This window comes from Poecilia reticulata, chromosome 5, assembly GCF_904066995.2.
Source record: "Poecilia reticulata chromosome 5, P_reticulata-male-v2, whole genome shotgun sequence".
Classification (NCBI taxonomy): Eukaryota; Metazoa; Chordata; class Actinopteri; order Cyprinodontiformes; family Poeciliidae; genus Poecilia; species Poecilia reticulata.
The window spans coordinates 25,454,004-25,481,152 of NC_088834.1; the positions used below are offsets into that span (position 1 = coordinate 25,454,004).

The following is a 27,149-nucleotide window of genomic DNA, read 5'->3' on the forward strand; positions in this document are numbered from 1 at the left end:
TTCCAAATCAATGGTATTTATTCTCAATTAAATGAGGTCCGCTATATTTTCCTTATTTTCAAACCATCTAAAAACATTTCTGTCATTCTGAAGATTTTTTTAGTCTTATTTCACCAAAAACATCTTGAAATATTTAGAGAAACGGTTAGCCTGGAAATTGCTCTCTGTGATCATTTTCAATATGGCTGCATGTACAAAGCTTTGGGAATTTGAGGACATTAATCATGAAAAAAATAAGTAAAGGTAAACAAGACAACTTGAAATACTGACATGTCTCCACAGCAACTATCATGCTAGCAGGCTAACTAGCATGCTTCATGCGTCACTACTTCTTGCCAGAAAAAATAAAATTTTTCAGCTGATATAAAATTGTGTGCTAAAATAAAATGTTTGGTTTTTCTTAGAACACTGATTGGAATGCTTTGACTTTGTTCCTTATCAGACAAATATGCTAGTAGTGAGAGTATGTTAGCTTGCGGATAGCTAACATAACAAAATAAAAAAGTAATATTTCCTTTACAGCTCTTTAAATTTTTTACAAGTTACAAAATATCTAGGCCTATAATCAAAATATTAAGGTTTTAAAAAATCTATTAAAAACATTTATTATGTAACTACACTGCAGGCTTCTGATAAATACAACACAAATATTCTATAGAAAAGAAAGAGTAATTGTTTCAAACAACACATTTTAGTTTTGAAATATACATTAATTAAAATCAATTTAACAGTTATGTTTTTAAATATGTTTACATTTTTAAAAAATGGATATACCATACTTTTCTTCAAGACATGGTAAATGGTTACATGCACAAACTGAGCAGTAAATGCTTAAATATTGACCTTCCAGCAAACAGAAATATTTAAATACCTCAGCGTAAACCTTTTATCCTGTCATTGTTCATATTTTTTAAAATAAAGTTCATTTTAACACAAATAAGATTTTAACATGTGTGACATTAAAGATGCAAGTAATCTTGCTGTAGTGTCTCAACAGAACACATCTCTTTATATCTGTTCAGTGTTAGAGAAAATGAAAACTGATCTTATTTTCCTTTTTTCCTTTCTTTCTTTGAAAGAATGTAAAAAAAAAACAAGGTCAGCACAAGTTTAACAAAAATCAGTGCTGCAAGGTCAGACATGATTTGTTGTGACAGAGTAAAACGTCTTTGTCAGATGGATGATGAGGACTTGAAATGTAACCCCGTTAACCTGAGCTAGAGTCGCATTGTGTAGATTTTACTGTGAGCGATTGATGTAACTTATTTCAACATGTACATTAAATTTGGTCAAAATATGCAAGCTATAAAAGGGAAAGAGCTTGTGTGAAATTTAAGGATGGTAGTTGCAATAAAATGTTACCGAACCACAACTGAATCTTTAAATACACCAGAGAAGTGAATAAAAATACTCTAAGAGAAGCAATTTTAGGACCCAATATGGCACAACTCCATGACGTCTGTTTTTAATCAACACTTTTTGGGTCAGCTCACAAACAACAGGAAAATCAGACAGTCTAGGGTTTATTTTAAACTGATGCAGAAACCGTCACAGCTCTCTTATGCCAACATAAATACCATAAAGCCATTTCACAGACACCTTATTAAGCGAGACAGTCACAAAGAGAAGGTCTTAATCAGGTCTAAACTCAGAAACCCAAAGATACATGCACACACCTCCAAATACAAGACAGCTAATGGGAGCTGGGGAGAAAGAGATTTCAAATAAAATCAAAGAGCATCGAAACAACACATAAATATTTTAATGCAGTTGCTGTTATAATGGAGACAGCGACAATAAGCCTTAAACCTGGTCAGGACTTCTCAGGGGAGCCCTAAAAGGCAGTGCATGTACTAAGAATGAAGCGCATGAGCAACCCATTGAAAGCTGGTCTGATCAGAAAATAACCGTCTGTCTGAATGTTCCCAAACACAAAAGGGTTCAAGGACAGGAGACAAAGCTAAATGCCAAGCTTCCTTAACCCTTAATGTTGCTTGTAAAGATGTCCTGGGTTTTCCTTTCCAAGTAATATTTGATGAAAATTGCAAAATACCAATTTAATGTAGTACTTCGCTAACTTCAGCGTCGTTAGCAGCTAGCAGTTTGGTTAAAGCAAACTGAGCAGGACTAGAGTGAATGCAGCGTAGAGCAGTGAGGTTAAGCTCACGCTGAGTCGTTTTCCTTTTCTGTGCTGCCGGATGCTTTGTGCATCATATCGATAGTTGTTTCTGTGGATGAAAGCGGTAAGAGGCTAAAGTGAGCTGCTAAAAAGCGAGCCTATTTAAGGGGTTTTGTAACCTTTAATTGCAATTTGTCCTAATCTGCCTTTCATGTATAAGGAGTAAGGAAGATTTCTGACTGGAGGATTCCTGCTCCTTTATTACTCACTCAAGTGACCAAACTCCTTGACAATTACTGAGATCTGAATGGGGTTTGCGGAGTCTGGCCCAGAATTTCCACACGTAACAATAATGAACTGGCTTTGGGTTTTAGAAACATAGGAAAAAATATCTGAGAAAAATATAAATATTTCTAATAGAAACTTAAAACAACCCTTCTGATGTCTGCTACTAATCTAAATGTAGCTGCAGGCGTTTTGAGGACCTGGAATTACCCTGATCCCCTTTTCTCAGAAACGTATCCAATTGATAGATTTCTTTTTTTTTTTTTGTTTGACTGTTTTTCTGAATCATATTCAGACTGCGGTACACCAGGGAAGCATGAGAGGCTGCTTTTTTTTCCCGTTACTTCTGGATGAGCTTAAAAATCGCTATCAGAACTGAAGCAGCAGCATGGTGTGAAAATACAGAGCTCTGCTCCCTGAAGCCATCTGTATTTTGAAGCAGATAAAGTCATGTTGACAAGTGGCTGATGTCAGTGTGTTGCAATTAGAGCACACTTCACATCCTGCAACGCATTCAGGCCTGAGACGATAGCATCTTTGCGACTTGCTGTGCTCTTTCGCTTTATTTTATTTTATTAAAATAAATACAATTCTGGAAATCATTAACATGAAAAAAAAATGCAAAAGCTGTTCCACTGCGAAACACGATACCTTGTCCTTCGGGAGTCTCTCCGAGCGGATTGACTTCAACTTGAGTGGCGTCGACTTTCAGGAACAGATCATAGAGCCTCTTAATCTGATCCGCTGCCTGCAAAGTCCACAGACGACAGTAATTACCTGATGGTTTGACTCTGAGCCCCCCGAGGCCACTCAGCTTCTGCACACAAGCTGCGTGAAAACAGGGCAAATCGGCTCCCAACGTCGCCCCCGTTAGTAAGAGCCCGTTCTGCATTGAGACCACCATGCAGACAAAAATTGATTTTCTATCTTTAAAGACCAGCTAGGCAAGAAATCGAGCACAAATCAACACACTTCCATCATTTTTTTGTTTTACATGTATAGAATGATGTCAACATCTCTGCAGCTGAAACATATTGTAGCTGTTGATTTAATGGTTGTGACGTGAAAACATCCATGTGACATGACTGAACCTTTCTTCTTCAACTGCTTGAGTACGGCGAGAAAAAGCAAAACTGATTCCACAACTAAAGTCCACAATTTTGCCCTTATACAAACTGCAGAAGACTTTTTCTATTCCTGTCTTTAAAAAAAAAAACAGCCCCGGCATGCACTGAACATCTCTCCTGTCCTCAAATAGCTTATTGGAAGCAGAAAAGTTATTTTTGAAGCGTTTTAATTTTATCGGAATGAAAGAGTCTGGCAGCCGACTCGGAGGCAGCCGGGGCAAAAGCAAACTAACAATGCAGACATTTACCCAATCCTTTTCTATTTTCCCTTGTGCCTGTTCAAAATCAATGCCCTTTCAACACCCTGCAAATGGAAAAGATCACAAATAATGGGAGGAGAGGAGGGCATACGGTGGTATTGCACAATCAAAAGCAAACATGTATTCAACTCTAGTTTGTCTGACTTATATGTTCTTTGTGTGTTGTAGCTGTCGGCTTAATCAGATTTTGTTTTTTGTTGGGTTGAAAAGCAAACAAATTACTGACCTGATGCCAAAAGACAGAGTGTTTCAAATCAATTTGTTCTCATTTGGACTGCGAGGCCTGGGCTCGTCTTCCCTCATTTAATGGGCCGATGAAGGTCAAAGGCGAATTTTAAAAGTTAAGGTTGAAAAGAAAACAAACCCTCTTGTTTCACAGACCAGATGTTACAGAGGGAGGATTTCCAGCTAAACCGCAACATCCCAAAATGCACTGATCCCGATATCACTGTGTGGCTGGTTCTGTCACCAGCGACGTCAAATCTTACTCAGTGTCATGACTCACTGCCAGCTACAACCATCCAACACCTGGCAGGTGAGTCCGTCGTAATGACCCTTCAACATGTTGCCCGTGGGAAACTAATAACAGAAGAAGTACGGCGTGTTTGCAAATGCAAACCCGTCGCGTCTGTATGCACAAATGAATTGCAAAATCTTTCTGCCGCCTCTTGACATTGTAGCTTTAAAGCCTTCGGTGGGCTCATTACCTGTCTTTGCAGAGGTCCTTTGAAACCCAAATTAGCTGCCATGCGAAGCGCCTGGTCGTCTTGCACGCCTTTATATATATCTATGACTTCCTGGAGGAAAAGCACAGCATAAGAAGGAGACATGAAACAACTGAAGAAAGGGAGAGAGGAAGAGGGGGAAAAAAGCACCAAAACAAAAACAGAGCCATCCTATAGTATATTTAGAGAGGGAGCTTATGTCTGTCCTGTTTCTCTGCATGGCAGATATCAGAGATGTTTCCTGGTTCAGCTGAGAGGATGGTCAGTCAGTCTTCACTTTTATAAAACCAGAACGTTGACATGTGGGTTAGAAAGCGGCATTTTATCTGTTTTGACTCATTGACAATTCGATGCTTAACTGTTTTCCAGATGAAAACTAGCTAAACATTGCTTATAAACTTATAAAGATGTGATTCCCCCGATTTGTAAAGCTGTCATTTTGCTTCCAACATCAATTTTAAGAATTTAATTTCTCCCATCACACAAACTGGAAGCTGCAGCGACCAATCGAGTCTCGCTTACGGTCATCGTTCCATTGAGATCATCATTGAAAAGGTTTGGCGTAACTCTTATTTTGTCAGTAAAAACCCATATTTGTCCAGTCCTACTCACATATTCTCCAGTTCCACCATTGTTAGAGTTCTCTAGATAATCCTTGTGAAGTGGAAACTCCCTGGAAAACCAGGCATCCCTATTGCTAAAGCATATCCAGACATCCTACACTGCTGTGTGATCAGCCTAATGTTTGCGGTCTGCATTATGGAAAGCGTTTGCTTGTGTAACTTGTAGATGTGGTGTTAAAATCAAATGAAGAGGTACTGGATGTCTGCTCCCAGAGACGGCCCAGGGAAAGTTAATGAGGGGTAGAGAGAACCAAGACAGAAACATCTGAGCAGAGGATCATTAAGACGGTAACAAATGGAGGACAGAGGTCAAGAACAGGAGAGGGAAAGGAAGGAGCAGAACATCCAACCTGGGCCATCAATAAGGGAGAGTGCATCCAATCATGACCTTTTTAAAACAACAAAACGTAGATTGACAAGACGTAATTGAATTGTTTTGTTGACTTTTAAGAAAATTGAAATTAAACAAAGAGTGAAAAGGTGGGGTGTAGACGGAAGGACCACCAGGCAAACCCAAAGTTGTCCTACTGTGTTGTCTCCTCAAGACTTTTAGCGCACAACTTAATTTTTATACTGACAACAAATTCTGCAGAGTTAAATCAACACCATGTCGAGTCTATATGGTCCTTATCAGAACTGGTGTTAATTTAACTCTTACAGAGTTATAGTTTGAGTAGTTCTAACTTTTTCAAGTGTTAAAGTGACTTAATTTCTTGTTGAAATAACTCTGACAAGAGTTAAATTAACACCAATTCTGATAAGGACAATATAGACTTGGCATAGTGTTGATTTAACTCTGCAGAAATGCTATAATGTAACCAGATATGCCAGATGTAAAGTGGTCCAGATGAATTTTGTTAATGATTTTTTGTTGATTAAATTATTGGGGGGGTGATCTTTGGAAAAAAATGACATCAAAATTGAAAGGCCACTAGAGCCAATAAAACCTTAAAAAAATAAATACCATTGAAAGGTGGATTTTTAGATGTCTTCAACTTCTCGTGGTTACAACCTCTCAACAGAACCATACTTCAGAAAATCTAAACTTGTTTTTATTTTTTCATTTTCATGAATATGTTTTTCTTCATTTGCTTATTTGTTACTTTATACTAAACAAAGCCATTTACTTTGCATGTAGGAATACAGTGGAAAGGTACAGTTTTTAAATTCACTTCAGTCCTTTTTCAGTCGTACGCACACACAAATATGTGAAATCCCCCCCAGAGAAATCTGATTTTTGGAGAGCCTTGTTAACTAGTTTCAAACAGAAGAGTGAAATTAACAGAAAAGTTCAGTTCATTTTTTGTCCAGACCCTCTAAAAGCCTTGGCACGTCACCGTGCAATCAGAGATCTTTGTAATGCTTCTACAACTTGGACTTAGTCCCCCACGTGTGCTCCGCCAAAGTTATTATACATAATTAAGACAGGCTCCTCATTGCAGCTCGAGTTTAACATTGGATACTTAAAAACAGACTGAAAGGAAAGCTGGAGGCTAAAGAACAATCCAGCCTTCACGTTCAGTAAAGATTTAGATATGATGTACAAAACCAAAAGCACAAACCGGAGGGTTCTGAAGCCATAAAGAGGCACATCTGAAAAATACAGCCAGAGAAAAATGGTGATCAAAGATCTTTTACTTGACTGTCAAATGGTAATTTTGAGCACAACCAAGAGTTACTGAAGGTTTGCTGTCATCCTGGCACTTCTATAATCAGGCACTTCTATAATCAGGCCATTAAAGTAGAGTTAAAGTAGGACAGAAAAGCTTTGAATGGAGCGAAGCTTTAAAATCCAACAACATGTTCGTCCAAAGCTTATTACCAAAAAAAAAAGAAAAAAGCACATGAAACACCTGGCTTCACATAGCAAATGTTTGGACCTGAAGCCAACTCTAAAAAGAAAAATAAATTACACAAGGCTGTAACCTGATGCTCATCATCCAGCTTAATTTAGTTTAAATATGTCCGCCAAGACAAAAAAAACCACACACATGGCGAAAACAGCTTAATCTCATGCCAAGCTCATGAAACATTTTTAATCTCTTTAGAAAAATAATAATAATAATAATTTAAAAAAAAAATAATAATAATAAAAAACTTTTATACCAAAAATAATCTTTGTCTGAAAACACTCCATCAGAGATGTAGAGCCGAAGCTTTACAATGCGCTGACCTCTGACCTTGGAAGCTGCATGAGTATATGTGACAAGATGACGGCATATGTGGTGCTTAAAGTTGTCCATCTGCTAACAGAGGCAGGGACTCGCCAAGCAGCTCCCATTGAAGATTAATGAGAAGCAATAGAAAGCATAAGCAGCCTTTTAATGTGTCTCCGTTTGTTTAAATTGAGGCCCAACATGCTGCTGCAGAGACACAAGAATCAACTGGATGAGAAACAAAATCCCTCCTTAAATTTTAGCTTGGTAACTTGACCCAACTTCAAATCGAAATAAAACGCTAAACACTCACTAGTTTTCCCAAAGGAACAAACTTGCTAAGCGTCAGTGGATGCTTTTGTAAAACTCCAAACTACTTCTGATTCTGCAAAAAAAAAAAAAAAAAGACTTCCTGTCAATATCTCACTATTTCAAACCAGAAGTGACGTACCTTAAAGATGAGCTCTGGGGTGGTGGCGGCCACCTCCTCGATGTCCATCCCTCCCTGGGGGCTTCCCACCATTACTGGACCATTACAGGCCCGGTCCATTAGGATGGCAAAATACGTCTCTCTGCTTATGTCCAGAGCCTCGGCGACCATCACCTGGACATGAAGAGGAAAACATGAAGAGGCAGACAGAGCAGTGTGGCGTCATGTTTTTATCCTCTACACCGGCTTCTCAATATATCAGAATGTCTTTGAGGTGTTATTTTATTTCAATAGCTTGGTAAAAAATGTAACTTTATTTGTTTTCTTAGATCCTTGTAAGTTGTGAGAATAAGCCACAAAAGGTCAGCGCTACAGAAGCTGGTTGTTCAGAGTGCTGCACCTGAGCATATTCATGAAGATTCAGTGGAAGGAAAAAAAGATCCACCACACACAGATATATCAAGGATATGGGCTACAGCTGTGACTGTTCACAGAGGTTTCTGTCAAACTATGTTAAAATGTGGTTATGAAGAAAATCCCAATCAAGAAAGAGTGGACATGGACTGGTATGACTGCAACTTTAGCTTACAAGTCCAACAGGCTGAATGCTTCCGCACCACACTTCTTCCTTCCACTCAATGTTCTATTAATATGCATGGGAAAAGGCGCTCTGTCACAGTCAGATTAGAAAGCAATGATCTTCTATGGCTTGTTGAAGATGTCAGTGACTGTCTGCCAACATGTCTGTAATAAATATTTTTTTATATCCTTTCTATAATATTATAAAATAATTAGAAGTTGAATTTTAGGAGTTTTATTACATAATTACCAGAACTAAGCATTTATATTCAAGAAATCTTTATTTTTTGTTCTATTTATTCTTACTCTTATTCGAGATGCAGATGCTATTTAGAGGAATGTCCACTTTAAGTGACTTCACAATTGGATTTTTCCATGTTTTACTGGGAAATCCTTGACATTTTCTCATTGTTTACCGTCAAAACAAACTAGACGACATAAGTAAGTAGGTAGGTTCCACATGCTAACATAGGGTTATAAGAAGGACCTTTCAGGAAACATTGCACAAATCAAGGAGCAAACAGATAAAAACTGAGAGAAGGAAAGAGGGCATTTGGGAGGGAAAAAGCAAACGGGACACCATCCGTTCTGCTGTGGTTAAGGAGCAGCGGGTTTACTTGGTACGATGTCTGCTTGAACAAGGACGTTTCCTTCCACTTCTCACCCGTGTGAATGAGAATGGACAGCTCTCTCTCTAACCTTCATGTTAAAAGACTTGGCCCTCCATTTCCTTGTCCAAACGCTGCCGTGCCCAGTCACTGAAACAAGTCTCTGGAGTTCATTTTCATTTCAGTCTCTGCTCACAAACCAAACATGTTTTCAACCCCCGGTCCTCCTCCAATTGCCATTTCCCTGATAAGTCTGATTTTGTGTCATCCTGTGGTGCTCCTCACCCGACACCTACACTCTCCTCCCTCCCTGCCTTGTCATCCATCTATCAGTGTCATGTCGACGAATCGGATGCAGAGCTTCTGGGCCTCTTTTTTCAGGTGGGTGTGAGTTCAAGACAGGAATAACAACAACATAAACCATCGGAAAGGTGTTGTTTTAAGCAAAACTGCTGCTCTTGAAGGAAGATTCTTCGGCTTTTCCTCGTCTCGTCTGATTTTCTGCACTGTAAGCAATACGGTGGATGTCCAGACAAAAAGACAACTCTACTCTTGCTCAACTAATTAAAAAAAACAAAAAACAGATCGTTTGCCGTTCCTTTGAGACAACTGAACTCAAAGTTGTTTGAGTGACTTTAGCTGTGGCTAACTGAATTCCACCTGTAAACTCTGCAGCAGGAATGAGGAGGAGGAGGAGGAGGAGTGGTGAAGAAGAAGGATGATGAGGGGAAAGAAGAGGAGTGCAGGAGCCACACACACACACACACACCAAGCAGAAACTGAGAGGGCTTCATCACCTGGAAACGTCTGCTGTGAGGAGGTACTGCATGCAGCATACGAGCGGGGAAAAAAAATACATAAAAATCATATTCCTGCTTGTTAGTGGCACATAGTAACAGTTGTTTACCAAACACTTTAAATTCACACTGGGCCTGGCTCAATTTATGCAACAAGCCTGAACACCAGGCAGCACAAACCCGCAGTAAACAACAGCGGACAGCTACTGCTTACATGCAGGAGAGGGAACTCGGAGCCAGACATTCATTTCACAGAGCAGCATTACTGGACTCAGAGAAACGAGGTCAAGAAAAAGAAGAAAAAAACATAATGAAAACATTAAGAAAGAGAAAAGTGGATTTTTCTTCCTCTTTTAGCTCACCGTTTTCACTTTCACTCCGTCTTTGGGCGTCTGCTTGGTAATCAGGTTGAAGCCGAGCATCTTTTTAGCCAGCTCGCCAACAACTGCGGGGCTGAAAGTGGAGAGACGGCGCTTAAAACAACATCCATCACCGTAATGGCCGCTTTTTACGACTTCCTAATAGCATTGTACATATTCTTCCTCACTCTGGGGATTACTACATCATACGCTGCCTCGCCAAGGTGTTTATGCTCCTTGAGTTTTCACAGTTTGTCAAGTTTGCAACTAGGGCCGCGCAACACGTCGCGGCTACTTCATCGCCGCGACGTTGGGTGTGCTCAATCCTCCTAACAACAATCTATTCCAAGCGTAATGAGTTCGCACCTCACCCCCCCGGGGGGTCTGCTTGGAGGAGACGCTCAAACCTGACGCAGCTGCTGAACATCACCAAGCTGGAAGCTCACACTACAAACGCTGCGGTGGAGAGGAGGGGACAGGAATTGTCGATTTATTGCTAGTGATGTCATCATAGTACCGTTTTCTGATTTACAGCTACAACGAGCTACAACTACATACATTATTTTCTCCTTGAAAACTTTATTTTTAATCAACACAAAGTGGTGCCTTATTGTGAAGTGGAAAAAAGGATAGCTTTAAAAAAACAATCTGAAAAAGTCTGTTGAGCTTATGCTAACTACTAAGTCCAATGCTCCTAAGAACGGTATAAACTGCATAACAGAGGAGCATTGCTGTGCTGACGTTCTTAAAGAGACAGAGGCCCAATTTCAAGGCATCAAATTGCGAAATCAAAGTTATGTTTGATATCTACAGCATTCTTATAACAACTTAAGGTGACGTTGATGCTTAATTGTGCTGCAAAACGGCACTGTGTGCATGGAAAGCATGTATTAATACCGGCCCTTTAAGAGAAGTGACTAATTCTGGAGGGCTCTGATCCAGATGGTTGTAAATGAGCTTCTCCTTATTCTCTCTGCCTAAAAGCTCCCAGCAAACCAGAGCTGCTTCTGTAAGCCTGCTCTGGTTTAGTAAGAGAATACAAATGAAGCTGGTGTTCGGGGGGATGCATTCATTCTTTGATAAATGGCGGCGGTGCGAACCGAGCCCCCATGTCACTGTCTTGGGACGATGATCTTCAGCGTGTCTCACTTAAGAAAAAAAAAAAAACTTTTAGGAAGATTTTAAACTGCAAAGTAAGGTGCTGCTGATGCACGCCTGCGACAAATGTCATGAATCACCTTTTTTTTTTTCCTATTCTTTGCCTTTAAGGCCGCAGTAAGTGGTAGCAACAATTGGTAAAAAAGGAGACACTTCTTCAGGTGCCGGGAGAAAATAGGGGGTGCGGCAGCAAAGAGACGCTTTTTCAAGTCACAGCTTAGATTTCTGAAGGAAAGAAAATGCAGATTTCTGCTCAGGCCGTCATCGTCATTCAGCACGCTTGGTGGTGCAAAGCGCTACGGCTAACCTTTAAGCTGCTTTTTTCACCATTTAATTAAAAGGAGGCTTTTTCCCCCCGCTTAAAAAAATACAGAATAACGGATGAGAAATATTTGCAGCAAAAGAAATCCTGACACTGTCTTTGTGCTTAAGTAGCATCTTCAGAAAGCTGCTGCCACTGGGGAAAATAACATGAATCTATCTCCTACGGTAACTCTCAGTTTTGAAAAACACATAAGGGAACACTTACTCCTTAGTTAAGTGCACTCCACCTTTAAGGCCGCTGTCGAACACACCCTTGCCTCTCCCACCGGCTAGAATCTGAGCTTTCAGGACGATTTCCTTGGCATCTGAAACAGGAGACAGGAGGGGGAAAAAATAAAATCTCAGGAGAAGTTAGACAGATCACTTAAGATATGGGTTCATCCCCTCAGACAACACCGTGAGCCGCTAACTTATTTGTCTGTAGGATTGAAAAGGTAAGCGAGGTTGAAAACAGAGGGGTGTAAAGAAGACAAGAGAAGAATACAGATTATGAGAGAGTAAGAAGTTTGAACTTCTGTTCAGAACTCTCCATCACAGCTACAGCATGTTAATGCGATTTACGAATATCGCCAGAGGAGTTGAGTTTACAGCACGTGAAGCTAAAATTAACACATAATTTTCAAAACTACAGTTGACAGATCAGAAACACTAATGTACAGGTTCGGCTTTTTGTTAAATCTGCAACAGCAGAAACACAGGAAAGCAGTCGCTCTGTATGGAAATCATTTTACTTAGATTAGAATATTACTGTGGGACATTAAAAGTAAAATGAAAAGCAGCATCATTAGAAAGAAAACTGTTGCAGACTGATGCCTTGAGCGGCATATTTATATTATATTTCAGAGGCAGAAAACCTAAAAATCTTTACAGTATGAAACATGTATGGATGCAAGTCAGCTCTTTCAGGGTTTTTCAGCACAGAAGTAGAGTTGAAACACTTTCTCCCTATGAAGTTTTCCATACAGCTGAGTTAAGACAAAATCTTGGTTATTGCTATAATTTTCGCTTGTTAGTTAATGGAGTATCAAACCGGTCTAACAATTCTAAGAAAGATAAATACAATCAATCAATCAAATTTTATTTGTATAGCACATTTCAGCAGCAAGGCATTTCAAAGTTCTTTACATAATTAAAATAAAAACAGCATGCGACATTGAATAAACAGTGAGAAAGAGAAAGATTTTGGAAAAAAAAAGATTAAAAAAGATAAAAACATTAAAACCCGCACCCCTTTTAGGACTTCAGTTAAACGTTGTTTAACTGGGACTCTAACCCTCTGGGACTTTCGTCAAAAACACCGTTTGACAAGGACTCCAACCTCTAGGTTTTTAGTTGAAACGCCGTCAACTGGGACTCTAAACCCCGTAGGACTTTAGTTAAACATAAGGGACTCTTACCCATGTTTTCTACGAGTGGGGGACAGTACCCGCGCCTCTCCGGGGGGCTTTACATCATTAAAACGTAAACAGTGAGAAAAAGAAAGGGCAAAAGAAAAGAGAAAGGAAAAAAGTATAACACTACATATTGGTTCCCCATGTTTAAGGAAGTATAAACTGTTAGGGTTTTATCTGGATTCTTGTTCTGATAAAACTAGATGGTACTTTCTAAGTTTGTTCTACATTGGTAAACTAACAGGAGTTTCTCTAGGTCTTGAATTTAACGCTAAATGTTGATCTAAGGCAATGAGTAGTTTCTCTAGGAAAACTAAAACTAGTTTCTCTGGATTCTAAGTTTGTTCTAATTCCTGCGCTGGGTTGAGTGAAGTATATAAACCAGACGTTCCTGTTCTGGGTACCTAAATAAGTAAAAGTACTCCATAATTATAAGTTAGAAGGACTTCAAACAAAAGCTAAATCAAAGAGGAAAATTTATTGACGTGTTTACTGCGTGAAGTCAAAAAAATATACATATATTTTGAGTCTGACGTATTTATTGAACATGGGGGAAAAAATGTGTGTCTGACCCGGTCATCACCAGTCAGAACTGATCAAGAGGAAACGAGCCGACTGCAAACACTGGTGAGTAGTGGTGTAGAACAACATCTAAAGGGCATGACAACTAGATTTATTTAAATATTTCCTGTCACAGTGAAGAGTGTCTGGCAAACTGCTGTCAGGATGTGACACTGTCTGGTGAAAGAGATTACAAGATATTATTACAAGCCCTGGAGATGAAGGTGGAGGCTTTACGCTCGACACCCGTGACTATCTGTTCTTGAAACTGTTGTTTTGACATAAGAACAGAGTTTCCTGAGTTTGGTAGAGTCGACCAATTAAGATGCAAATCAAGGTGAGACTGGCCAACAACAATCAGCTACAAAAATGTTGAAGAAGACGCCAATATTTTGAAATAATTTGCATGCTAGCATTTTGAATGGCCGATCGAGAAAGTAACTAACTTGACATGATTAACAGCAGCAGGCTCAAGAAGAGTTGCCAACGATGCTAGTTAGCATCTGCTTCAAAATGGCCAAGCAGTGGGAAACTACAGTTCTATTTTACAGTTTTCAATAAATTTGGACTGTATTTAATTATCTCTAGCTGAAAAATGTAAAGATATAGTAAATTGATCAGGTGTGAAGTTGATCATTTCAAACCGAACATATGTCATTTGAAAACGTTTGCCAACTGAAATGAGTAATTTCAGTACTTCTGTGTCATTAGCATTAAAATACATCATCTTACCAAAAGAACTGGATCAGCCTTCTGGACTGTCCATGGCCACGATTGTATAAAACCCAGCAGCCCAGTCAGGCAGTCTTATTCTAGATTATATTGTGAAAAAACTGTTCATTGTCATCTTCATTCTCATCTTCCAGCAAGGTGAAGTGGTACCTTTGCAATAAGTCATGAAATATATTTGCTCAGATATATTGCTACAGATTGGCTGTGCACTGCACACAGTGTCATCGAACGGTCCAATATAGCTCCTGTTAAAGGAACATTGCAGCATGCAAGCACATTTTGGACAGTTTCAATGCTTCCAGCTTTATGGGACCAGTTTGGGGATTGTCCGTTCCTGTGCCATCATTATGGTGAACCAGTGCAGAAAGCAGAGTACTAAAGTTCTAGATGCAAAAGAACTTGATTGGCCTGGATAGAGTACTGACCTTAAATCATAACCTTGACCCAAAGATAGGAAGGTATTCTGTCAATCAACCAAAGGTTGTTCCATCCCAAAGTTAAAATATGTCAGTGTCTGACTTCACAAACCTGCTTCTAGATAATTCCCCGAAATGAAATCCTGAACCTTGTGGGAAGTTTCCCCAGAGGTCGACAGTCTCCAGACTTAGGCTTCTAGTCCCAGAATCCTTGAGACAGTCAACATCAAATTAAACTCCAAGGATTTAGAACAGGATGCCAGTCAAGTTTCACAGTGTGAAAGCAGACGAGTGAAAACTTTTGGGAATGTAGTGGACTAGTTAAACATGGCCTAAACTTTTCTACAACTTCTTTAAAACACTGTCAATTATATGTGAACCTTAAATATGGTTCTAAAACCAAAATGGGTTTCTGTAGTTTTCCCAAAAATATTGTTTTGTTTTTTTTTTATTGTCATTAACTGATTCTCGTATATCGTCTTTTAATCTGGATGGTTGATTGGTTGACGCTTTACTGTTCATTAGAATCCAACTATATTTATAGAAAAAGTTCATAGTAATTAAAGCAACAATGACACTTAATTGTAGAGTTTTCCCTTTTTAGAGGACTTCTGCTATTAACATGGCTACCTGTGTAACAACAACCACATTAGAGGCTAATTTGATTTTAGAACAGGGTCTTTGAATACAAAGGAGGAAAAAAAAAACATCCAACATTATCAAATGTTGGACGGTTTCACGCATCCTCATTAAATAACCAACCTGGCTTCATTTTGCTGTGACCATGCAGGACATGAAGAGGAGCCTCCCTCAGGCCTCCATAGACAATCATCTTCTTTTGCATTTGGACCAAGGACTCCTGATAAAAGATGCTATCTAACTAAGTAATGATTATTCAGATGAGAGGGTGAAGGAATCAACCACTGTCAGACGAATCCCATCAGTGTGAAAAGAGCAGAAGAGGGACGATCTGTTGCAGTGAGAAAGACACCTTGACCTTGTTGGTTGAAAAAAAAAAAAAAAACACAAGCTGCTTCAACGACATTGCGCCGGTTAAAAATAAAAAATAAAAAATTGGCACAGTGAAAACTGTCTAGGAGCTGAGAAGCCAAGAGAGCTGAAAAATGCTGTCTGAGCTCAGAGCTGCTGTAGTTTGAAAAGAAACCAGAGAAAATAGTCTCTGACAGGGCGACGGGGATTAAACCAACACTGTATAAGTAAGGCCTGCTCTGTGTGGAGAGCTAAGGGAGAGAAAGAGAGACGGGGGGAGAAAAAAGGTGCACTCATATGCAAAGGCCTTTGAAAGGAGTTATAAATGAATAAATATGGTAGTAAAAAAAACTGCTACTATGCAAAAAAATTAAGGAGTTCAAAGCAAGATGAGAAAGAGTGTCCTGCGGGCATGAGGAGAAGACGGGGACAGCGCAGAGGAAATGACTTCTGCTATAACAAAAAAAGAGAAAGAAAAAAAAAAGAGATACAAGCGGCAGAACAAAGATATTTAGGCCAACAGGGAGACCGCGTTGTTGGGGATGTGAAGGGAAGGTAAAATATCCGACACGCTGACACAGACGTTCAAAACAGCAAGCTGAGATCGTAAAGCGGAGATATGCGAAATATATTATTCCACGATGTAACGCGTAAAGAGAGGTAATGGGGTGAGAACAAGGCAGGTGTTCACTCCTGCTGCACAAGTGTTTGACGGCAAACCTGCTTATTACGTGGCAAATCAGCAATTATAAATGGGTGCTGGAGAAGCAATCTGTGTGATAACTCAGAGGCTTGCACAAGCATTCACACCCCTTCAACCTTTTCACATTAGTGCCGTAGCCGTAGGAAGGTTACATGGAAGCAGCCCCGGCTACAGACAAGTTTAACAGGAGGGGTGTTGGGGGTATTGACTTTTTTGGGGGGGGGGGGTTGGGGGGGGGGGGGGGTAACATGAATAAGTAGCAATAATATTACTCAAGTAACAGAAAAAGGCACAGTGCAGTAAAACTACTCAAGTACCTTTTTTTCAAAAAAAAGTTACTCAAGTGAATGTAACAAGTACTACCCACTTCTGAACATAGACTTCACCAGTAGCCTAGAGACTACTTGTTAGCTAGCTTAAGGTGCTGGTATTGGCTAGTCATCTTTTAGCTAACATTACCTGCATCCAACAGCTTTACTCAACAGTCTGTTAGTTTTGGGAAAAACAGTGCAAAGTTCTTTGCATTTTGCTGGTTTGCTGCCATGATTCAAACACACACCTGAGTAACTCTGCACAGCAGCAGCAGCAGGTCTCCTTCGCTGCTGCACAGGTGTAAGACCAGCGCAAGCAGCTTAGCTCTTATGTTGCGTTTAAAGGCGACTCGGAAAAGCAGGTTACGACATGTTAACGTATTAAACAATTTTAACTGCTGACAAAAAGTGACAGAAGGCACAGATAAGGGAAGTGTGGAAGCCCTACTTACCTTACCTACCTTACCTTACAAGCTAACACTATGACATGGTGTTTGAGATAACGTTCGCAACTTTGAAGTAGCCTAGTAAACCTCATAGATAGGCCTGTCACGATAACAAATTTTGCTGAGCGATTGTCTAAAAAAATTATTGTGATAAACAATAATATTGTTTCAAGACCTTTTGACACTGATTTAATAGAAATGACGTAATAATGTATTTCCTGCCATAGATAGATACACTTTATTTTCAAAAGAACACATAACACTGGAACTGATTAACTAAATAAACAAAACCAAAAACAAAAATAAAATGGATTCTCAGTCTCCATGAACAAAAAACATACTTGAATAAAAATTAAACATAAAGCCAAAGTGGAAATAAATACTGCATTCAACCAAAAGAGTGCAGATTCTAAAGTCTGTATACTATATACAGACTTTATAATCTGTATATAGTATATAGTATACTGAAGGCCATCTAGTGATGGCCTTCAGTAATCACTAGATTTAAATAAAGAAGATGGGCACATCCGACCACCTAATGCAGTAGTTCATACTACACGATTTTTTGCCCCTATTTTCCCCTTATGACAATCTTAGATCGTTGGCCGATCTAAGATTGTCGCTGGTGATTTCGTAACCGATCATCCTGCAGTGTGTGGTGAGTTACGGTAGATCGTCGTGGCCGCTCCGATCTAAATCAGGGGTTTTCCCCGACTGGGAGCTTAACGCAGCCTGTTGACTGCGACAGGTAGCCAATCGGAAAGCGCGGATTCTCCTCTGCGTTTTCTGAGGGGAAATTACGGAGGGGAATCCCAAACAGCTGACACGGCGCAACCCGAAGTCCAGCGGACATTGGAGATGATATGTGGAAACAACATTAATGTTTATTCAACATTTCGTGCAAAGAATATAGAAATAACGGGAGGAGTTGGAGCCAAATTGCTACTGCAGTTAATAAACCCGGTAACTTTTCAGCTGTTCTTCGTTAACATGACAAAAATAGGTTATATCGATTTTCATTCAGTCAGGACTTTACACTGAATCTAGCCACATGCACTACAGGTAGATTCTAATAAAGAATTGATTAATGCCTGATTTTAAAATTAGTTAACTGGACTTGTAGCCATTATTTTGTGCCCATGTGGCTGGACACCACACGGCACGACGAGCCCGATCGAACCGTTATACCTAGGATTTCTGTCGGCTAATGTGCTCTCAGGTTTTGAAAATGGGTCGACAATCAGTCGATAACTAGTGTCACGTTCGCTGAACATTATACTAAGCAAATGAGGAAGGTAGGGTCAGTGGAGAGCACCGGAGCTGAGCCTTTTTTCATTCAGTGTCATCAACAGAAAGAAAAAAGGCCGGAAGAGACGATAAAGACGATAATTAAAATGAGGTCGATAGGTTTAATTTATCGTCCGATTAATTGATTTATCGTTTATCGCGACAGGCCTACTCATAGATAACATAAACTAATGACATCAGTTTATATATTCGGTTCACAGACAGTCGAACAGTCTTATCTTTGAGCTCCCTAAGCCAGATGAACTTCCTAAGTGCGAAGCCTCCAACCAAACAGCACTCCGTTATACTGAGGCAGTGGTAATATTTATTCATCAACAGAAAATGATAAGGCAAAGAGAAGCATACAGTGGCTAATTAAGCAACGATGAACAACTGCATGACTAAATAAAGTTCATTTCAATAATTAATGCTCATACTTAGTGATGTCTACTCTCGTCTTGTCAAAGGAGGAAGTGACACTTAAATTACATAGGTTTCAAAAGAAGGGTTGAATTGTCTCCTACTTCCTATTTTTCCCCTATTAGAGAAAAAGCATCATCATACTGTAATTGATTGGGTTTTGTTCTCCTAATTTAGAAAGAAACCTGTTTGACCTATTGACAATGGTATCAAATATTTTAAATATTGGGACAATACATTAAGTGAGATATTAGAATAAAGCTAGATACAAAAACAGAACATGTTTTTAAATGTTCATCTATTTTTTTAAACTATGTATTGCTATCCTTCCACTTCAGAATATTGCCTTAAATTATGTTGAAAAATACATTGAAATTCGTGGTTGCAACACAAAAAAATGTAATGCAAGCAAAAGTTTTACTTCTGCAAGGTCAAAAAAAAAAAAAAAAGAGAAAACGGAAGAGCAGATATTTGTAAATGTGCAAACAAATTGTCAAACATCCAGCTGGCGGTTCTGTTGCAGAACCGGAAGAATTTCTCTGCTTAAGAAACGGCACACTTTGTGGAAATGCATGGAGAAGATAATGATGTCCTCAAAGATCACAGTGAACATGGGGCATGGTAAAGAGCAAGGTGACCATTAGCTGCTCCTGCCGATGCTGCTGTGACAGACAAGAGCTGGCCTCTAACGTTGAGGCCGAGGTTGGTCCATAATGAGCATGGAGCAAAGTGTGGGGTGGATGGAAAAAAGGAGCAGCACTATGTTTAAAAAAAAAAAAAAAATTCACAAAGATGTTCGGCTTTTATGTTCGACTCAGACGGCGCAAAGTACAAGAGGAGAGAAGGTCACATGGTTGGATTTAATCAGTAAAGACACCAGCGAGAGCTGCTGGAGAGTCGGCGGTGAGGGTGTTCATGCAGCGGAAACACGCGGTATTAAATCCGTAAACATCGAGGTCAGCCTAATGAAGGGTGACGCCGATGTGTGTTCCATCAGACGACAATAAAATGCGCATTCAGTCCGAGGTGTTTCCGTGAACGCGCGCCTCCATTACCGAGCGCAAGGTGAAGACAAGCCGGATAAATGAATAATTTCACATGATGCAGCCGCTATAATTATAACTACCTCCTACAGAAAGGGCTCCAGTTATTAGCAGAGTGAGAATCTTTTTTTTTTTTTCTTCTTCTTCCTCTTCTTCTTCTCGGGGGTGTAAGGGAGGGGATCTTGCATAATCAGTTCTCCACTTCCATTTGGATCATGCGAGGGCCCACTGTGAAGATGTAGAACAAGATTTTCATCTCCATTTATTTTCTGTTTCTTGGGGACACAGGGGAGGAGATTAAACATCGCACAACATCTCCAATCACATCACATGCGTTCTGAGTAATGCGGTCATCATCCTCGGGCCTTACTCATTTCCCCGTAATGAGTGCAAATCAACTCGCAGCCCGCTCGCCTGTGACAGCAGCTGGCAGAGAGGATGCTACTTCGATACGAAGTCTCTCTTTCACCCTGTTCATTTAGCGCGCAGCTAGAAAAAGACCGGTTCTCTTGCCCCGCCCTCCTCCCTTTCCGAAGGGGCCCAATGGCGGCTAGCACCACGGCTAGCTTTGGAATGATATTTAATTAAGCCGTGGAGGCTGCGCCACGAGGGAGATGCTGGCTGGTAGGGGAAAAATTTAGGCAGAAAGCCAATCCAGAGACGGTAAGATCTGTCCACCATCTGCAAGGGAGAAAGAAAAAGATGAGGGTGGGCTCTTCACTAGTATGTGTGCTGAAGAAGTACAGAACTGAGCAATATCAGAGGACTTTTTGGGAGAAAGACGGAATAGTGTGAAAATTCCCTTAGATCAAAGATACTTTATTTATCCCAAAGAAAAAAATCAATTTTGTTGCAACTCAAATCATCCTCAAAGAATTGCTTTGGACAAGAAGAAATCTCTGGTAGTTTTGAATAAATATGAAGGGGCATCTGAAGGCTGTTGTTGTGCGACATGCTAACAGCTCTATATCCGGGCAGCTGTGACAATATTTTGCAATAATGTGTCTTGAATGAATGTCCATCAGTTGTTGGAGCGATGCTAATCCACCTCATTTGCTCTTCTTTAAAGTGCCATCTGGCCGTTTAGTCAGAACGTCTAGCAGGAAGACGTCATGGGTTGGGAGTTGAGGATATGATCCTTGCAGATTAGATCGATGGGAAAGATGGTTTGAACTTCCTTTTTCTCTCTCTGCATCCATGAAGCCTCTTTTTCAACTCCTCTAGGGTTGGAGGTCGTAGTTCATTTATTTTGTCAACTATTCAGGCAACAATCAGCTCCCAGTTGTAAAAACACATCATGTAAACTGTCCGAAAGTAAGACAAAAAAATCCTTTCACATGGAATACCTCAGCCAAAATATTTATGAATAAAAGCCAACCAAAAAGAACAAATCGGAATTACTCTGACATGCTGCCACCATCAGTGGCGCAAGTCTGGAATCTGGAAAACAATTTACAGACAATTTAGTTAGCATCATTACAATTAATTTTAATAATTCCCAATTTCTCACAGGATTCAAATTAAAACAGACTAACATACACCTGTAACCTGAACACACCTTGCCCATAATGAAATATGATGTTTGCAGTTACTTTTAAAAAATATGATTTTATTTTTTTAAATAATTTGTTATGCATAAAATATGAGCAGACATATAAATCTGTATAATAACAGCACTCAAACCCGAGACACCGTCAGCAGTTTGTTCAGGAAGAGTGATTCAAATACAGATTGTTATCTTTTATGTCCATTTTTATTGTCATTACATGAAATAACTCTGAATGAAAAAGCAAACTCTGAATTGTGCTAAATTGTGAACAAACAGGTTGCCATTAAACTTTTGTCAGTTTCAAGTTCTTCCAGGTAAAGTCTGTTTCATTTGTTTACTGTGGAAGGGACCATGCAGAGCGAAGGGAGCAGTAGCTTTGCGTTCCTCTTTCATTCCATTTTAAATTGCTTTCATTTACTGCCAAATGGCATCTCTTTAAATAACTTCAATTACGATGTCAAAATGGACGATTAGGTTCAGGCTTACTATCAAATTGCAATGGGGCTTTTTAGTGATGCACTAATCGAAGAAAAATGAATCCTATAACGGTAAAAGGCACTGAAGGCGATGGAGGATATTAACAACCTAAAAAAAAAGGTGACAGCCTGGGGTTCAGTTAATTATGTGAGCTAAGAACTGCACGTCTGCATGGTTTTCTGTTTTATATATATATTAGAGGGTCAACGCAGGTCAACAATTACTTGTGTAAATGTAATCAGTGTAATAGCATCGCCAACACATTGTATTTTAATTACACTTAAGCACAGCTAAACCCAGGGCGCAGAATAGGTCAAGATTAATTATAAAGCAGCCTCTGTGATGGTTTATATTCAAACACAGTTGTGAAGTTGCTTCTACTTCGCTCAAACGAGGCTTTTTAGAAACTTTTACCATTTCAAACGTTACCAGACTGTAAAAAGGTCAGACACGCATATTTCTCCATCCATGCAGTGAGTGGAAAGGAACATAAAATCAAACAGGTTTGCATATAAGCAGCTCTGGGTTTGAAGGAAAGTTCACTTGTTGCTTGTAGGGTTGAGGTGAAAGGTCAGCAACGAGCTAAAAAGAAATTAGATTTCGGCACCAAAAACGACAAAGACAGCTATTTGTCCTGCCATGACTAAAAGTTATCATTACCATTACCATAGCGCTGCCTCGTCTAGGTAAATCTACAAGGCATTTGTCTGTCTCTGTATCAACTGTAACAATACCGTCTGAGCGCTACTCAAAAGCGAAAGAATACCAGTGTCCCAGACGGACAGTGACACCTTTATGTGACACCTCCTCCACTCCCTGCCTGCATGACAGCTGAGTCCTCATTAGGGGAGAAGTCCACCTGCATTTCAGACGCAGAAGGCACCTCTAATGACAACCCAAGGTGGCCCAGGTCTCAGACAGAGCGAGCCGCAGTTCAAAACCCATGACGGAGAGACTGCCAACGCGATGCAACCGGAGGGGGTGACAGTAATGATGATAGCGTTGTGGATGATGGGTGCTAAATGACCGCACGCCGATATCCGCAGGGACATTCATTTGCTTTGAGGGAGACGACGCGTGCGTCCATCACGAGCGGCATCGCGAGACGCTTAACTGCGGGAAACGGCAGCCACGGACAAACCCACCGCAGCAAACGAGCTGCTCGTTTTTCAATATTGACTGAACAAATTTCCATCAGTTCAGCATGAACAATGAAAGAAAATATATATATATTAAAAAAAAAAAAGCACCAACATCTGCTGCAACATTCTGCTGATGCATCAAAGGGCAGAAGGACTACTTGCAATGCAACTTCCATGGATGAGTAATGAAGTGTGCCTAATGGCTGGAGCTTCTTAGAACAAAGCAAAAGGTGCTTGTACATTTTATGCTCCTATTTGTAATTCTGCGCTTTCCTCAACTTCTGATTTCAACTTGAGAGAAACTGCCAGAGGTGCATTTTCTACAACAACTGTATGATTATATCTATTGAAACAAAAACATAACACAGCAAGCTCATAAACTGAGACTTTCCAGTACATAATTTTATCCACACAGACTTCTTTGTGAAGCAGAAAACTCTTACATGGGAATCAGCATCTGGATCTCTGATGTCAGCGCAGTAAGGACTGAACTCGACATCAAGAATAATGGTTAAAAACAAACATTGTCACAAAGATGCTCGCTTTGATACACAATGGGCTGGTTGAGCAACTTTAGACAATTCCAACGCTGGTTTTGTAACATTTTCGTCCAGTATAGCAGAGGTTTTCTCTGCAAAATATAACTGACATGAGATAAAAGAGATGAGTATTGTTCCACCAACAAGGGGTTCCACCATTGAGCCTAAATATGAGTCTGATGAGGCACAAGATGAATCCAAACGGTGATGTTGGGTCTGAAGCAAACAGCGCCAAGCATAACGATCTTCTTAAGAAATTGAGAACAAATGGTCTATAATAGACCCCTGGTTTTCAGAAGGGTTATGGTGGGATGGCTGCCCACAAGCAGCTAAAGTCCACAAATACTTGTGAACTACTCTAAAAATGCTCATGATTGGCCATTTTAATAGTTCAAACACCAAATATACCTTAATATGCATTAATACACACAGTGGAAACCGCCTCATCACTACCACAGAAGGCAACATCTATAGTGTATTTTTTCTATTGGGGGCACAGCCAATCAGTGTCGAGAAAATAAAATGCCGCTCCTGGATTGGTCACTTTGCAAACACCAGCATTGCGTCTCGGTGTTTCAGCTTCTCACGCTTTTCAGAATATTTTCAATACTCTCTAAGAAAATATCTGAGAATGTGACGGATACTTCTCTTATACGTTATCCATCTGATTCGTCTCCATGCATGTCCTCCACACATTCTTTTAGTTTGGTGTCTTGGCTCATTTCTTCTTAGCTGTCAGAAGTTGAACTCAGTGTGGCCTCCTACTTCTTTGGTGCTTGATATGTTCAGAGATAATATTCCTCATATCTTGGTTGTAACGAGTATTTTTTTTTTTGAGCTACTAATGCCGTTCTATTCGTCCACACAAGTGCCTCTATGTATGCTTTCCCATTTTCCAACCAATCATTGGAAACCAGCGAGATGCAGGAAAATCTCAGGAGGTCAGCAGTTCTTTAAATACTCAAACCAGCCCATCTGGAACCGGCAATCATGTCACATTCAAGTCCATCTGCCCGGGGATTATTTGCGGGAGATGCGGAGGATGATGCAGCAATTTTGTGCATCAAGGCAGAATAAACAGTTGGTCATTGAAAATCTATAAAGAAATAAATCTGGTCATTCCAGTCTGCCCTGGTCCTCCTTATGACCAGCCTGCAGGCATCGGTATTGGCAAATTATCCAGAAATCTGTGCTCTGTACTCGACATTCAACTCAAGGGTTTCGCTGCAACCACATAGAATAGCTAATAAATACTATGTAAAGACCAAAGGGAATAAAAAATATAAAGAAAATCACAAAGAATTGTTCTCTTAAACATCTGGAATTATCACAAATTCAAACAAAGTACAGAGAAGGTGCATTTTGTTTTACATAAAGACAAACTATACAGAGTTAAGCCCAGAAATATGGATAAAGTTATCCTTTAATTTGTTTACTTTAATTTAAGCGTTTACATTTAGTGACTCAGACATAGTCCTGATTTGAATCTGATAGAGAACTAGTGGAGGGAGGTAAAGATTAAGTTTTGTCAATGAGGCCTTTCAACCTCAAAACCTTGGCCAGTCATCAAAAAACAACTATAAAGAAAGGTTTGATTGCTGTAAAACATACATTTTCCATAAATTGTTAGTAATTTTATTTGTTCTAATTTGTTCCTCGTCTCACATGTAAAGCATAGATCCTATATTTAGAAACAAGCTTCTTGATAAAAATCCAGACCTGTCAGGTGTATGAATAATGTTGTGCGTATCTGCATATTGCACAGGTTTAATTCATTTTAATGCAAAGTCTGGCCTGTAGGGATAAACACTGACATACTGCCGTTATGTAGTGACCGTAACAAGTGACACCAACAAAAGAGAACACGTCTAAAACTACTAGCACATAAGAATCAGCTTAATACGACAAAGGGGATGAGTGAGGAATAATTCAACGTCTTAGCCACAACATGAATAGGTTAGGATGTGTAATGAGGAGGTGGAAACACTAAGCAGCTTACACAAATCAGCTCTTTGAGAGACAGCCTGCTTTACCCAGCAAAGCCCATTTACATCCGGTAAGACAATTTCAGACCCGTTGAACTTCACTTACCAGGGCATACCTAAACACTTGCTCATGTAAGGGATAACAAAGCCAGGTAGAGGTCGGCATAAGATGTCTGTTGATGGGCCTATCTTTTTGTCTGATCTTTGTGTGAAGAAGTCTATGTAGCAAATGTTTTTATCAGCTATAAACCCTGGAAGGGATTTCTGCTCTGCCTGTAAATCGGCGAGGCAGTGTGGGCCTGGGTCTATAACCTTTCGTAACACACCGTCTCCACCCTTCTGTTACCCTCACTGTGTGCTACGCGTACGATCTTGGCAGGCGGTGCGTGCAGAAAAACTGCAGCCCAACATCAGTCTTCCAGTGTGACAGGCCGGCCCTATGGAGAGATGAGTATTTCCGTCCATCAGCAGGGGCCTTGCAGCGAGTAGGAAGGTGAGAGTCGTGTACAGCGCGCTCAATCCAACCCACTGCACTTGTTCATTAATCTCCTGCAATGTGATCCAAGTGGCAAATGGGTACTATGTTCATTCTATAGAAGAGTCAGCCATAGGTATGTGGTGCTAACCAACACAGAGGAGGGTAGGGTGGTTAGGGTTCCTGCACATTTAAAGTTACTTCAACTCTACTATGAATTTAAAGTATATACTTCCAGTGGTTTGAGTTTCAGTATTGAACCTGAAGAAAGGAAAACAGACAGGCAGTTGTATGGACAGAAGAATGGATAAGCGTACGGACAGACAGACTGTTAAATGACAGATGGATTGACAGATAAATGGACAGACTGTTGGATGGAGCAGATGGACTGGTAGTTGGACGGCAGGATGGATGACAGTTTAAAAAAGAGAGAGAGGGATAAAACGGCAGACAGTTGGATGATTGATACGGTACATGCATGTGAAATATTTTAATTACATATAATTAATACTTTTCTACACTGCGTAGAAACCCAAAGTCACCTCCTTTACTCCATGAAAGAGTAGAAGATACAACTGACTGAATTTAGGAAACAATGAATGTGAAATGGGGGTAAGTGGAGAAGATACAATGTTTTTACAAAGAGTGGTACCAAAGTCAATAAAATGTGAAATTCGGGATGTGTGGGTAAGACACACATTTCAGTTTGTTTCTTGAACTGAAACCAATTCAAGAGAAGGTTATTGCCATGATCCTACTCTTCTGGCTAATTATCGGCCTATTTCGAAGCTGCCTTTTCTTTCTAAGGCAGGGGTCCCCAAGCTACGGTCAGCGGGCCAGATCCGGCCCGCCGCCACATTTGGTCCGGCCCACCGACACAATACCAGAGAGCATTCAGATTTTTTTTCATATATTGTATTTTCCAGTTTATATGTGGATTTTTCTTCAACCACCAGGGGGCTGTTTAGCAGGAGGTGTGTCCTGTAAACTGTGGGTGTTTTGTTTTGCATGACGCATTGCTGCCATCTGTTGGACTTTTAGGGAACTGCTTGACTTTTATGTTATTTAATCAGTATGGTTGTTTGCTAGCGGTAGAGCAGATGAACACACATGCTTGTTATGAACGCCGCAT

At 40.0% G+C, this 27,149-nt stretch overlaps 1 protein-coding gene across 1 annotated transcript in view; it reads right to left on the bottom strand.

Annotated features, from left to right (window-relative positions):
- Positions 1-27,149, bottom strand: part of suclg2 (succinate-CoA ligase GDP-forming subunit beta) — a 113,173-nt gene that overhangs the window by 48,954 nt on the left and 37,070 nt on the right. The window contains exons 3-7 of the mRNA XM_081607364.1: positions 11,756-11,855; positions 10,072-10,162; positions 7,747-7,899; positions 4,499-4,588; positions 3,056-3,152 (exon numbers count right to left, since the gene is read on the bottom strand). Of these exons, the coding sequence (XP_081463490.1) occupies positions 3,056-3,152; positions 4,499-4,588; positions 7,747-7,899; positions 10,072-10,162; positions 11,756-11,855 (531 nt within the window). The remainder of the gene's footprint in view (positions 1-3,055; positions 3,153-4,498; positions 4,589-7,746; positions 7,900-10,071; positions 10,163-11,755; positions 11,856-27,149) is intronic.